This window comes from Fusarium musae, chromosome 10 (genome assembly GCF_019915245.1).
Source record: "Fusarium musae strain F31 chromosome 10, whole genome shotgun sequence".
Classification (NCBI taxonomy): Eukaryota; Fungi; Ascomycota; class Sordariomycetes; order Hypocreales; family Nectriaceae; genus Fusarium; species Fusarium musae.
This window is the reverse complement of record NC_058396.1, coordinates 2,009,009-2,023,911: the sequence shown is the minus strand read 5'-3', so window position 1 is coordinate 2,023,911 and position 14,903 is coordinate 2,009,009. Positions and strand designations below refer to the sequence as shown.

The 14,903-nt window shown below is 36.3% G+C and overlaps 4 protein-coding genes across 4 annotated transcripts; all 4 read right to left on the bottom strand.

Annotated features, from left to right (window-relative positions):
- Positions 1-5,049: 5,049 nt before the first annotated feature.
- J7337_012846 (uncharacterized protein) lies at positions 5,050-6,099 on the bottom strand (the record flags this gene model as incomplete). The annotated part of the gene is made up of 2 exons (XM_044830346.1): positions 5,050-6,009; positions 6,088-6,099. The coding sequence occupies 2 exons, from the start codon at positions 6,097-6,099 to the stop codon at positions 5,050-5,052; spliced, it is 972 nt and encodes a 323-aa protein (XP_044675262.1).
- A 3,266-nt stretch (positions 6,100-9,365) lies between these two features.
- J7337_012845 (uncharacterized protein) lies at positions 9,366-10,783 on the bottom strand (the record flags this gene model as incomplete). Its single annotated transcript, XM_044830345.1, is given in 3 exon segments — positions 9,366-9,489; positions 9,504-10,108; positions 10,157-10,783. The coding sequence occupies 3 exon segments, from the start codon at positions 10,781-10,783 to the stop codon at positions 9,366-9,368; spliced, it is 1,356 nt and encodes a 451-aa protein (XP_044675261.1).
- An 889-nt stretch (positions 10,784-11,672) lies between these two features.
- J7337_012844 (uncharacterized protein) lies at positions 11,673-12,639 on the bottom strand (the record flags this gene model as incomplete). The annotated part of the gene is made up of 2 exons (XM_044830344.1): positions 11,673-11,689; positions 11,781-12,639. 2 exons carry the CDS (start codon positions 12,637-12,639, stop codon positions 11,673-11,675), a joined length of 876 nt encoding a protein of 291 aa, XP_044675260.1.
- A 908-nt stretch (positions 12,640-13,547) lies between these two features.
- J7337_012843 (uncharacterized protein) lies at positions 13,548-14,807 on the bottom strand (the record flags this gene model as incomplete). The annotated part of the gene is made up of 4 exons (XM_044830343.1): positions 13,548-14,045; positions 14,095-14,281; positions 14,329-14,538; positions 14,590-14,807. 4 exons carry the CDS (start codon positions 14,805-14,807, stop codon positions 13,548-13,550), a joined length of 1,113 nt encoding a protein of 370 aa, XP_044675259.1.
- Positions 14,808-14,903: the final 96 nt, after the last annotated feature.

The following is a 14,903-nucleotide window of genomic DNA, read 5'->3' as shown; positions in this document are numbered from 1 at the left end:
AGGTTTGCGTCAACTACCCACAGGCGTCGTTTGAGCGAGAATAGATATAGAAAGTCGATGGCAAGTGTCACATCGTGCCAAGACCTGGTGATACTATCGTCCCGGATGCTTTCATACTCTATACCAATTTCCTGGCAAGACTCCACGGGACAAGGACAAGATTCTGGAGTGCCAGGAAACCTCTCAATAGGACTCTAGTTGGTAGCAAAGAACTTCTTAAATTGTAGGATGAAAAGGTCCGAGCCTGGCCAGACCGACAAGTAGAAGGGGTTGCTGCCTAAGCAATAGCTCACTCTCCCGCGTTCCGCTAGTCCCCATGGATTGTTTGAGGGATCAGCGAAGTGCTTCCGTATAACACGCCTCGATTCCTTGCAAGCGGTCCACAGCCCGCAATCAATCATGTAGGTCGAGGTAATGTCGCCTGGAGATCCTTCGAGGCCCTTGTAACACTCGGTTCTGAGGGGAGCGGCAAAATACCAGGGCCTGATGTATTTGCCTGAGTTTAGCAAAGCGCTGGTCAGAAAGGAAGGCCTCGGGCTTCTTCCATATATCTTCACGATACAATTCCTGAGGGGGGAGGGTCGATTATCCTCATATAAGGGGGACTTGAGCACCTGAAAGATTTGGACGCCGCGGTGGTGTGACCGAATGGCAAAATACCAGATCTCGTCCCTAAGTTCTCGCGGAAGGAGAGAAAATTTGTGGAAAGTAGTAGCCATGTTAGTAAGTGAAGTTTGATGGTGGTGCGGAGCACGAGGAGGTCTTATATATGAAGTAATGATATAGATTCGTGGTTCGAGTTAAGTAGAAAGGAGGAAACAAGGGGGGGGGGGGGGGGGGCCCCCCCCCCCCCCCCCCCCCGGACGAAGAAGAGATATTTATATGATTCAAGGGCCTGGAGGCTTATGACCTTAAGCTTTCGTTTAAAATTAAATTTTTGTGTTATAAGATGCTTCTACAATATCGATCACTTAGCTGGTATAAGGAACCAAGTTTCAAAGCTTGTTATAACATGCTAGGTTCTCTCTGTCAGAATAAGCTCTCAGCCACAAGTCTCAACTGCAAATAACACTTCTAGCTCACAACTTAGATATCAATACCATGATAACTGACAAATTGCTATAGCAAAACGCCGATATTATAAAAATCTGTTATAACATGCAACAACCACTGTAGGTATATCTTGATAAGCAGTTTAAGTTATGAGCTAAATGTCTTATCGGTAGCTTAGACTTGTAATAAGAACTTGAATAGTAGAGAAAACTTAGTCTTGCAGTTTATAATTAAGGTAAACGCTAGATTTTAGTTTCTCTATAATAAGGTTTAGGTTTTAAAAGAGGCTTTAGCCTCTAGGCTATAAAGGTAAAAGATATTAATAAATATATATAAGTAATATACTTATTACCTTTATAATTACTTAAGGTTTTACTTTTAATTAAAAAGCTAGATAGTTTAATAATTAACTTTAAAGGTATATAAATAAATAGCTATTACTTATTTATAAAGATAATTAAATTAAAGTATATAAAATATATATAAAGTAAGCTATTTATTAAAAGTAAATCTATTAATTTAAAATAATACTTTTAAAATAACTTTTATTATATAATAAATAATTAATAAGTAATTTATATTATTTTTATACTTTTTAATATATTTTATATTATATAATATTATAAAGTTATATTATAAAAAATATTAAAAACTTAATAATAATAATAATTATAAAAGTTTTTATAATAATATCTTAAAAAGCTATATTAAAAATAAAGTCTTTATAAATCTTATTTATTTTACTTTTAATATATATATTTATAATATTAATTTATATAATTATTAAAAAGATATTATTTATAAATAAAAAGTAATATTATAAAATAATAAAAATAATTTAATTTAATTAATAATAGTAAACTAAGCTTAAGTATATAATATAATAAACTTATAAAAAAAGATAAATTATTATTATTTTTAATAATAAGTTAAGTAATAAATAATAATTATATTAATTAAAAAGTTATAAAAAGAAAAAGTTAAATAGTTAAATAATATTAAGTAAAAAAGCTTATTTATTAAAGATTTAGTTATAATTAGGACTAGGTTTTTAATTAAATAAAGCTTTATTAAATAAGTTATAAAGGTTTTAAATATAAAGGATTTTAGTTTCTCTGCGGACTTGGTATGCGCATGATAGCAGCTTCTATAGAGTCGTCACCCGGTTCAATATAACCTTTGAAAATGCTCTGTCAGCGGGTTTAAGTGCTTGTCTGAAGAATTAGACCAACTTTACGCCCTTGGGCTCGTTTCTGAAAAGCGTATTTACTAAATAAGCTCAATGGACCGCCGCCCCTCTCGGCCCGTCTCCTGGATGTCAATGTTTGTCTTTTCTGTGCAAAAGTATCCCACTCTCTTCTACTGGGCCCAAGTGCCCCCGCACTGACTTGAAGTGCCCGACGCCGCTCGAACCAGGATTCGGATTTGCGATGTTTTAGTCGGCGTACCAAATATGTGATTCCCGAACTCGAGAACCGGTAAACATCCTATCTCTCCCTGCTCATGGTGCTCCAGCGTATCGTACACGTAGCCTAATGACGAAGGACTAAACGCCAGGAGATGGCAGGATAGCCTCAGCGTAGCATTATGGGCCATTCCGTTTACCATGTGTGTAGCTTGTACCTCCAGGTCCGATATCAGGGATCGTATATAATCCCATGAGTTAGAGCCACTGATGCCATCGACTGTCAAGCTAATTCTTGAGCCGCACAAGAACGCTGGGCCGATTTTCTTCAGACGGTGCGAGATCTTGCCGTCAACCGATGCCCAAGACCACGAGGGAACAGACCGGCCAGACGGTCGCCTTTTGACTCCAGGGTCCGCCACCCAGAGGAGATTGAAAGGTAAAGTCTCTTCCCAGAGCCCGTCAGCGTAGGTGAAGCCCGTACTCTGCTGAATGAAGTATGCTACACCGGCAATAGCCATCATCTTGTCGCTGTCATTAGTAAGGTTGCGGATCGAGTAGCTTGTTACTATCTTATACTACCTCAAGTGGAACTCTGCTTTCTCCTTTATATCTTGTCCCCTGAAGGACCAGAGGAAACTGAAGGCCCCTCGAATACTTAGTCTTGCGGCGTTAGTCCTTATAGATAATATTTATATATTATAAAGTTATTTCCTTTTATATTTAAAACCTTTATAACTTATTTAATATAAAAGCTTTATTTAATTAAAAACTTAGTTTTAATTATAATTAAATTTTTAATAAGCTTTTTTATTTAATATTATTAATTTATTTAATTTTTTTTTTATAACTTTTTAATTAATATAATTATTATTTATTATTTAATTTATTATTAAAAAAAATAAAAAAAATAAAAAAAATAAATTTTTTTTTATAAATTTATTATATAATATATTTAAATTTAAATTTAAATTATTTTATTAATTATTATTATTTTATTATTTAATAATATTTTTAAATTATATTAAAAAATTATTTTTTAATAACTTTAATTTTTATAATTATTTTTATAAGTATTATAAATAAAATAAATAAAGCTTATAAAAATAATATTTTTAATATTACTTTTTAAAATATTTTTAAAAAGTTTTTTTATAATTATTTTTATTATTAATATTTAATTATAATTTTTAAAATAAATTTATAATATTATATAATATAAAATATATTAAAAAGTAAAAAAATAATTAAAATTATTTATTAATTATTTATTATATAAATATAATCCCTAGTTTAATTACTATTTTATTATTAATTTTACTTTATTTATTTAGATATAAGGGCAGTTAGTTATATACTTAAGTATATATATTTAATTAATAGAAGTTAATTTAACTTTTGCTAATTAACTTATATAAAAGTTAACCTTATTCCTTTAATTCTAACTTTTATAAAACCTTTAAACCCTACTATTACCCTGCTTTTATCCTTACTAATTCAGAAGTAGCTCCCCCTTTACTATAATAACCCTTTTAGCTATATTAAAAAGCTACTCTTTATATATATTTAAGCCTATAAAGGCAGTAAAGAAGGCTGCCTAATCTAACTAAAAAAAAAGACCTTCCCTTAAGTATTTCTTTAAGTCCTTAAAAGCTAATAGCTTATTATTAACTTAGGTTATATTAATTAGGCTATAAAGATCTATATAATAGATTAACCTAATTAGGCTATAATTAAAAATAGCTATTTTAATAAGGTTAGATTAGTACTTTAATAAGAAGTTCTTCTTAATAGTAGCTACTATTATATATAACTCTTTATATTCTTTTCTATTAGCTACCTTTATAACAGGCTTAATAGCTATATTAAGGTTATAGTAAGTTATATAATAGGCCTAATTATATAGCTATAGGCTATTTTATATAAGTATTATATTAGTAGCTATAATAGATATTAGCAACTATAACTAATAGGTATATTAGGGAACGTACTTTATAATAGGTATACCAGGCCTAGTATATTATAAAGGTTAATTAAAGATCTTTTAACTAGAGTAAAGGAAGAAGGTCAGTATAGCTACTAAAAGGCAGTACTTATATTACTTAATTAAGGCAGTAATTATATTACTTAAGGCAGATAAACCTTAACTAATTTTAAGCTTTATAATTCTAGCTTACTATAAAGGCCTTACTATTTAAGCTATTATATAAAAAGTTAAAAGCTTAATAGCCTTAAATAAGGCTAATAGTAATTAAAAAAAAAAAAAAAAAAAATATAAATATAATTATAATAAAAATTATTTTAAAAATATTATTTTAAATTAATAAACTTATTTTTAATAAGTAATTTATTTTATATATATTTTATATATTTTAATTTAATTATTTTTATAAATAAATAATAGTTATTTTTTTATATATTTTTAAAATTAATTATTAAATTATTTAGCTTTTTAATTTAAAATAAGATTTTAAATAATTATAAAAATAATAAGTATATTACTTATATATATTTATTAATATCTTTTACTTTTATAGCTTAAAGGCTAAAGCCTCTTCTAAAACCTGAACCTTAATATAGTAAAGTTATTTCTACTCGGCCCATAGTTCATGCTTAGGGTTGGCGTACCAGCTTTCCCTAACTGCGTTATTAGCTGGGCGGTTGAAAGGTCTTGTAGAAGACCCGGCATGTTGTACGCTTGTACTACTAGAGAGCTGCTTGGGTGGTGCGCGGCCTGGATCAGGGACTTTCGGTACGTTCAGAGTCCCATCTTGGCTAAAGTGGGTAACCAGGGGATACTCTTCTTCACGATGACACTCAGAGGTAGTCAATGTGTTACACTCAAACATCAAAAGGCCTGAGCAAAAGTGCAGAATCCTGCTAGCGAGGAACCTTTCTTGAAAGGTCCAACCTCTTGTGGCTAGGAACGAACGATCTACCCTTTCCTTAAAAAGTTGAACCAGGTCGGGATACTTTATCGGCGAGCGGACAACGAGTACAGATGTCCAGTTAGCGCATAGAACGCAGTCGTAGGGATAAAGATCTTTGGGTTGATAACAACCACCATCTGAGTTCTTGGATGCCGTCGCGGATATCACAACCTTGGCCCTTGCGTAAACAAGGCCCATATCGCCAGACTCCTCCTCCCATTCTTCGGTACGTTGCATGATGCAGAGCGAGTCGATCCAGAGATATTTGATCCCCATTCTGTACGTTATGTCAACGGCGTCTCGAAAGTTCGGATCCAGGGTCTCTATTAGAATCGTTTTCATCGTTTCTTCATTGTCCTTCCTAAGCTCAGACTTGACCGTCGTTCCCCAGCAGTGACTAAGTGCAGCATACTCAACGATACGGTCTGATTCAAGGCTTTTACTCAGTGCCAGTTGTATGGCACCTTGTCTCCTGGATTGCACATCGATGAGTCGCTTGGGAAGGTATCGCTGACTAGTAGATCGAATGAAGTGGTTGCGGCAATGGTGATGTTCACGTTCGCACTTGTCAACCATTTCTCGAGCCCAAAGAAAGCTAGACTCAGAGCCAGTCGTGCTGGACTGCCAGCAATCATTTTTATAGGGTGCTAGGGCACTGAGTAAGTCATGTCCACGCTGAACAACACGCGCCAGACGTACCATAGCTGGCATCTTGGATTTTTAGCCATGGGAATAGACCGGATCTCTTCTCGTATAGACGAATCCGAAGCGATTACCGACGACCAAAGTCTCTAGTTACCGAGACCTGGACTGAGAGGTTCCTGGATTTGACGCCTTGTTCACAGTCACCAGAACTACATGGTCTAGGGACTGCCGGAAGTAGCGGTGTAGTGACGTCTGGTTCCTGGGCGATAGACTCTCCTGGGGATGCTCTAGATACTGGAGCTGTCTGAGAGCCAAATAAGGAATGCTAGCTATTATATTAAACCTAAAGTGTATTTTCTAACCTTATAACTAACTTATAAACTTAATACTACTATTACCTTTTAATTACCTTAAACCTTCTTTTTAATAATATTAATATATATATTATTATAAAACTTTTTTTAAATTAAGCTTTTTTTATATATTAATATTTTTTAATAATTTTAATTATTATATATTATATTTATAAAAAGTAATTTCTTTTAATAAATTATTATTTATATATTAAATATAAATATAATTTAAATTTTATTTTATTAAATTAATTATATAATTATTTTATAAATTATTTTTTTATTTATTTTTAATAACTTAAATAATACTTTTTTTTTTATTAAATAATTAAAATAACTTTTATAAAAAATTTACTATAAGTTATTATATAAATAATAGTTTTATAATTAAAAAAAGCTAATTTAATAAAAAAGTTATTATTTAATTAATTAAAGTTTTATATAAAGATATATTTTATAATAGTTTTATAATATTATTTAAAATTAATATAATTATTATTTTTTTATAAAATTATTATATATATTAATATAATTTAAAATATAATTATAATTTTATTAATATAATTATTAATATTTAATATTTAATAAAATTAATATTAATAAAAAATTAATTTTATTAAAGCTATTATTTTAAAGATTTAAAGTATATATAATATTAAATTAACTTTTTTTAATTAAAAAATTAAAACTTTTTATATATTTTTAAAGTTAATTAAAAAGTTATTATTTAAGTTTTTATTATATTAACTTTATATTATAATTATTAATTAATTATTATAATATTAATATTTAAATTATAAGCTAGAAGTATTATTTATAGTTAAGGCTTATAGCTATAAGCTTATTCTAGTAAAGAGAACCTAGAGAAATGCTAGAGAAGGCTATATAGATAGCAGTCTTCGGAGGATCGCTAGAGCTGATCTTTAGTATAAAACTCGTATTCTTCCTTCAATCGCGTCAATTTCCAACGGGTACCCCGTAGGATGGAGGACTGGTCGACTAGGTTGCTATATCTTGCACACAATCTGCAGCATTTCCCCTGTGGCATTTCCAACCGCGACGCGTAAAGTGGAGGCCTATAGGCACAGAACAATGAGAGAAACCAGGGACCGAACCCGGCATATAGGTAAGGGAGCGCTCTGATCAGTCAGTAGAGTGACTGCAGTGCAGTAAGGTTTAGGTTTTAAAAGAGGCTTTAGCCCCTAGGCTATAAAAATAAAAAATATTAATAAATATATATAAGTAATATACTTATTACCTTTATAATTACTTAAAGTCTTATTTTTAATTAAAAAACTAAATAATTTAATAATTAACTTTAAAAATATATAAATAAGTAATTATTATTTATTTATAAAAATAATTAAATTAAAATATATAAAATATATATAAAATAAGCTATTTATTTAAAGTAAATTTATTAATTTAAAATAATACTTTTAAAATAATTTTTATTATATAATAAATAATTAATAAATAATTTATATTATTTTTATATTTTTTAATATATTTTATATTATATAATATTATAAAATTATATTATAAAAAAAATTAAAAGCTTAATAATAATAATAATTATAAAAATTTTTATAATAATATTTTAAAAAGTTATATTAAAAATAAAGTTTTTATAAATTTTATTTATTTTATTTTTAATATATATATTTATAATATTAATTTATATAATTATTAAAAAGATATTATTTATAAATAAAAAGTAATATTATAAAATAATAAAAATAATATAATTTAATTAATAATAGTAAATTTAACTTAAATATATAATATAATAAATTTATAAAAAAAAATAAATTATTATTATTTTTAATAATAAATTAAATAATAAATAATCATTATATTAATTAAAAAGTTATAAAAAGAAAAAATTAAATAATTAAGTAATATTAAATAAAAAAGCTTATTAAAAATTTAATTATAATTAAAATTAGGTTTTTAATTAAATAAAGCTTTTATATTAAATAAGTTATAAAGGTTTTAAATATAAAAGTTAGTAAAGTAATATAAGTACTCAGGTATAAATAATAGTAATAAAAGGATATAGTAGGCAAAAACGATAAGGTGAAAACTTGCTAAGAGGCTGAAGATTGAGAATATCACGCAGGCGATGGTCATAAAGGCGATAGGCGGTTGGCTCTTGACCCATAAGTTAAGGAAGTACACCGACGGTGTCCAGACCAAGCCAACAGCAAAAACCTTAACCAAGTACACGGGGTCGTGGTTATTGGACGCCATCGTGTTATCTAGTTCCTATAAAGGAAGATAAAAGCTGATGAACTGGACAAAAGTTCAGCTTGTCGGGCTCAGCTCGACAGATTCATGAGCGGGGTTGGGTTGATATGATTGGGTTGGTTGCCCAAGAGGCTCAGCCCTGCTTACTGTGTCTGTGTTGCTCTTTAACGTGATCTTGTCGTTGTGTACTGCTGTGCTGATAGGTCGGGGCTGGCCAACGAGAGAATAGAGGCCTATGTCACCTGACACCTCGGATGCCATCATAACGAAGCAATTTATCAGCCTAGCATTGATAAAAGATAGATTTGTTGACAAAGTCGGTTATTTAGACACTATATGCTCACTCAGTTTAGAGATATTGCCTCGCTATCACTTCCAGAGCTAGTGTCCGACCTCCTCACAATATCAAATGCTTTGGACAAGCGAAGCCTGAAGCCCTTCTCAACGCCGACTAGATATTTGGTTAGTTTCTTGATCCAAGATATCGTGTAGAATGACAACTCACGAATTGCCAGATGGGCATACTTAGATATTACTGGCGCCCAGATCAATACCGCTACCAGCTGTCCGACACTCCAAGTCCCAGTCTCCCCTCTCAGCAATAGATTCAGTAATGGTGCACGAATCACAGCCAGACCAAAGCAAGTACAAGCAAGAGCACCAGTTTCAGAAACGTGTATTGCGAAAAGAGAAGCTTTTATAAGAATCCACTTGAGCCATTCCCAAGCCTCAAGCTGACGTTTCGATAAGGACTTGTGCTTTTTGAGGAATGATGTTGGAGAGTTGCAAAGACTCCAGATTTTGGCCCACCACAGGAGAGCAAGTAATCCGAGGAATGCGAATATACTCCCCGCTGGAAAGACATACCAATATAGACCCTCTCGCTCTTCCACACAAAACGTTCGAAGGGAAGGATGTCCACCACATTCTTCAAGTGTATTCTGTCCTTGAAACATCTTGTATATCCGATCTGGATCTGGATTTGCAGCTGTATCAGCCGCCACACCAGCAAGTACCAATGCGAGCGTCGAGAGAAGGAGGTAGTACATCGAGTCTAGCTCGGCTCTTCGGAGGGAGATCTGTCCGAGAATAATAGGCCAAGCTCCCATACCTGCAAGAAATTGGACACTATCACGATTCCAAAGAAGACTCTGCCAGTTCTCAGCGCCTGTGAAAATTGCTGATCTTGAACTGGCGTTGATCAGCGCTATCTCGATGGCAACGACAAAGAAGCACTGTGCTTCGTGAAGCTCTGCCAGAAAGGTGCTCGTTGCGTGAGCAAGATTCGTGCGCTCGAGGTGTTCAAGGCCTGATACACGATGGGTCAAGAGATTAGGACCCGGGTTTCTTTTTCGGAAGAGATGAGTGAAGATTGATGTTGAAGTGTTGATGAACTTGTTGACTTTGAGAAGTAGGAAAAATAGCCATGCGAACACCACCATGGCTGTTTGAGTGATGTATGTTATTAGTACCTGTGGGCCGATAAGCATGGGTCGCCTTCGCTGAAGTCATGGGCTTACTCCAGGTCCAGCAATATCGATGTTGATATCGCTTTCCAGTCCATCGCATAGCGGTGCAAGAGCCTCGTACACCTTGATCCATTGGAGAGTCTCACTCTCAAAATACCCTGGGTCGAGTTGGCCAATGGAGCACTCTCCCATGCTATTATCGCGGCAACTTGCAGCAGCACACTCATACGTGAGATTCAGAACCGCTTTCCCGTCAAAGTCGGTCGCATTGGTAATGCCAAAAGACCTCAAGGCGCTCGAGATCTGCTCCCTTGATGTGCCGTTTCCTACTCCGTCATGGTGTTGATCAAGTGTAGAGAATGTGGAGTTTGCGAGAGTTATCGATGACAGAGACAGACATTGCCATAGAGTCTTCCAAGAGGCGAATAAGTCGTCCGAGCTGGTGCATATGACTGAACAGTTCTTCTCTGAGGAATCGGGTCCAGAACAAACGTCGCGTAACAATGTCACAGGTTCAGCCGCAGTCACGTCGTCTCCTTTATCGAGTCTTGTGAAGAGATCCCACGGTTCGTAGAGCGTTTCCCAAAGAATCGTGCTCGTGTCGGGTCGCGTAACAGCATCTCGCGTAAGCCCATCCAGCCATCCTCCATTGACGACCCTCACTATCCCATGATCCATCACGATGGGTATCTCGTGGGGAGAGGCTGGAAATGGGTTTGTTAGTGGTTTGCTGGCATAAATTCAATTGAGATTTATATCGTTGTTTGGTCTATATGAGAGATTTTTGTAATCCTGTTTCATCTGATAGTGTATCTCACGTGGCCTTTGAAGATCCCTGCCAATGAACCTTGTAACATTAATTCGGCAACCAAGTGCATCTCAGGATCTGACAATTTATAATGAAGAAAGAAAAAAGAAAAAAGAAGTCAATCTTGGTACATAAAATCATACTCTGCAACAATTTGCCCAACATCAAACGTATCCCAACAACGTTTCTGCCCTAGGCCCAGGACCCCAGATGCTCATTCCTTTACAACCACGTAAGCCTCCTTTGATTCATCATATCGAACAACGCCCCGAGGACTCCATGTCAGCAACTGCTCCTGATTCTCAATCACTGGAAGTGACATCTCATGATTCCCGGTTGGAACCCAAGGCAAAGAAGATTCAGTGCTCCAATTATTCCCTTCTCTCTGCTTCATTTTATCCTGCCACTTTTGGGTTCGACGAAGCTCTCTTGCCCTGCGTTCTAACCGAGCGTATGAAACGGGGCCATGCTCGAAGAAGGATATAAAGTCATTGATCCTTTCTGTTGCCATCTGTTCCAAGAAATATGGAGTAGGGAATACTGGCAACGCAGCCGTGTTAACTGGGTAATGGCGATCGTCGTCGAAGATTGGCCATGCCCGCTGTTGGAATATCTTGTACTGTATCGGGCGGCCATGATCGTGATGTAGCTTTGTCCCGAGGTACTTCCACCATGGCTGCTTATCAAAACCTAGGCCACAGTGACTCAGACCGTGCAAGCCTCCCCATGGCATTCCTCTTCCGAATAAATCTTCTGAAGTTATGTCCATTCTGAAGCTACACAGCTTTTCAACAAAACTTTTGAGAGTTGAAGTGTATTGTGGTTTTGCTGTGGCGAAACGAATCATCGTGAAGATTAAAGAGAAACCATAGTGAGCCATGGACTCAATCACGGGCCGCTTTTCTTCTCCTTTGATGCCGACGTCCTTGCCATACTCAACTGGATCCACCAAGACATTGTCGGGGAATAGAAGTCCAGTCTGTGGTGGTGCATCGGCTACTGGCAGCCAGGCATCAGCACATTGGGCAAAGATGGCGCCATATAGTGACGATGTATAAACCCAAACACACTGAATCGCCTCCTCGTCACGTCTGTTGTCTCCAAAGGCCACGAAACTCATAATTCGTCGTTTGGCAAAAGGATCGCTCTCGAAGCTCGCAGTCCTCAGTATCAGAGACCACAGCTCAACTCGTAAGAATGCCCTCAACAAGCGTCGTCTTTCACCTTCCGAAAGGTTGCCTGAGTCAAATCTCCTTGTCACCTTCAGTCCTTTGAACACGAGATGGCTCTGGCTGTGGGTAGGCTGAGGGAGACAAATGTATTCCCGAGGTTGGAAGTCCGCAGTCGCCTTTGTGATGTAATCCTCGACAAAAACCATCAGAAGGCTATGCAATCTGTCAAGCTGGTCCAAGAGAACGGTATCGTGGGTCACCAAAGGGTTTCGAAGCTTATGACACTCCCAATGCAGTAAATGAGCCTCGAATCGGAGCTTGGGTTTTCGGGCCTTTCGGAGAGACGGGTAAAGAATAATTGCCATAGCATCTTGAATCATTTGGGCGTCAAAGTCGCGCTCGAGTAAGTTTCGTACTATTGTGCTTTTGCATCCAAGGTACTGCTCGAGCATTGTTGGAGAGGCTTGGATAAGGCTCGAGATAGAGGCCTTAGATGAAAGGTATGAGAATATCTGCAGACGCAGCTCGGCGGGAATTCTGGTAAAGGGGTCCATGATGGTTGTGATCACGCTTTCTGGATCAGGTGCTGTTGCGATGAAAGGCAGAAGAATGGGCTTACTCTGTGGAAAAAGAAGAAATTCCAGTAGAGGAATGCTCTTATTTATACACCTTACTCACTTTGCCACTGATTAAAGTTAACTCTGAAATGGTGTCCTGTGTAAAGGCTATCCTGTGTTTATTGGTGTCCTTTACCTTTGTGCCCTGGTGGCTGAAGCCTCTTTTAAAACCCGAACCACACGCCAGACATTTAACTCAAAACTGGCAAAAAGGATTTGTTTGATTGGAAGCCTAGACTTTATAATTTGCAAGGCAAAGTCTCTGAGTTTAATTCTCTGGATATGCGTCATTCTATTTCTTTACCTCAGGCTTGTTCCTGGATTTAATTAGGAGACTTATATTGCCTTCCAAAAGCTGAACTTAGTTGGGACTTTTCAGTGTATTAGCTTGCTGTGTCTCGTTGAGACGGCATAAGCTTCAAGGATCAATCAATTATTCTTTCTGTTGCTACGTTCATATTTTCTTCCATAAGCTTGATTTAGTTGATAATCTATATCGTGTTGGCTTGACATATCACGTGGAGCTATCATGAGTTTTAACCGCCAGTTAATTAATTAATCTCTTCCAAGAATGGTGCGACTTGAATTGATATGTTTCATTGAGATGTCATAAATTTTGACTCTCGATAAACAGTAATGTGCTGAGCCTGGGCACAAAATGTCAGATCTTCTGTCCTTAGTACACTAGCCAATGTTACTCGGGACTAAAAGCACATTGATGTTAGGTCAAGGCATCCTTGTAACGCGATGAATACTTCACGCCATCCGGCCTTATGGCATCGCTGACAGGTCGGGGTATTATGTATTATGTATGTGGTATAAAGCTAAAGATGTATGTGAAGATCTCAAGATCGTCTGCTGCTAGACATAGAAGGGTGACGGCTAACTTCCTCAACAGTCATCTGCTTAGGATGTCCAGTATTTGAAGTCAAAGGTAGCTCATCCCCCGACTCTGTTCCCTCTCTGAATGGATTCTTCTGAGGCTTCGTCTCGACAGTGACTTCAAACTCTGTTCGACGATGAATGCCAGGTCCACCGTTGTGTCTACCCATAGTACCAGACAGGTCCTCGTCGGAATCGCCAGCGACAACCTTTGATCGGTGTGTCAACTGGACATTATTACCCTGAGTCCAAGGTGCATCGTTGGTGCGCTGGTTGTTGCTTTGGTGGTGGCCAGAGTGCGACATGGAGGGGTAGTAGTCGTCGGCGTTCTCACCCTTTGCGAGGCGGGTAATAAGCTTGGCCATGGACATTTCGATGTTGAGCTTGACCATGTATGCGACGGGGTGGAATTGGATGTAGACGACCTGGTTTGGAAGCGACATGAGACCGATGAGCATGCCCTAGCGAGAGTTAGCACGCGTGGTGTTGAGAGAGAGACGAGATACTTACGTCCATGAGGATCGAAATGATCATGAGCTTGGCGTTGAAGCCAACGAGAGGCTCATATTTTTTCAAGCGATGCTGTTCGACGAGTCGCTTCTTGACAGTTCGAAGGAAATACCAGTTGAGACCAGCATCAACGAGAAGGATGAGAACCTTGGACATACGATCCCAAACTTCATTGATGCGAACGAAACTGCATTGGTCAGTATAAGTCTAGCTAAGCCAGCTATAGTGACTCACGTTTGACTGGCGGGAGGAACAGTATGAGCAGGGATCCAGATAACGAAGACGGCAATGTTGATGATAGTGATGGTGATGGCGGTTCCCCATTTTAGCTTAAAGATAGTAGATCGGTGTTCGGCGATGATAGAGATTCGGTTGACTATAATTTGCATAAGAAGCTGGACCTCAAAGACCCAGAAGAAAAGAATAAAGAACAACACCGGTACACTAGAGACTGTTAGCACGCCACTTTCGAGACTGGCTGAGTGGCTTTCTTACGTCGGTCCGATGATTCCATCCAAAAAAATCCATCCGATGATAGCGATGATGATATTTGCCAGAATCTCTCCCCAGAGCATGTAGATATAAGTACTTCGGAGCGGGTTTCGATTCCGTCGAGTCTGCTTCCACGCCTCCCAGACAGTAAGCAGTCCAAAGCCAAGGGTGAACCCCATAGCAATGGAAGCGATCTTGATGTCACTTGTAGTCGCCGACATGATGTATAAAGGAATGATGCAAAAAAAAGCAAAGGGGAATGAAGGATCAGCCGGGGAAAAGAGAGGGAAGAGGGACTGAATCTGGGGATCCAGGGG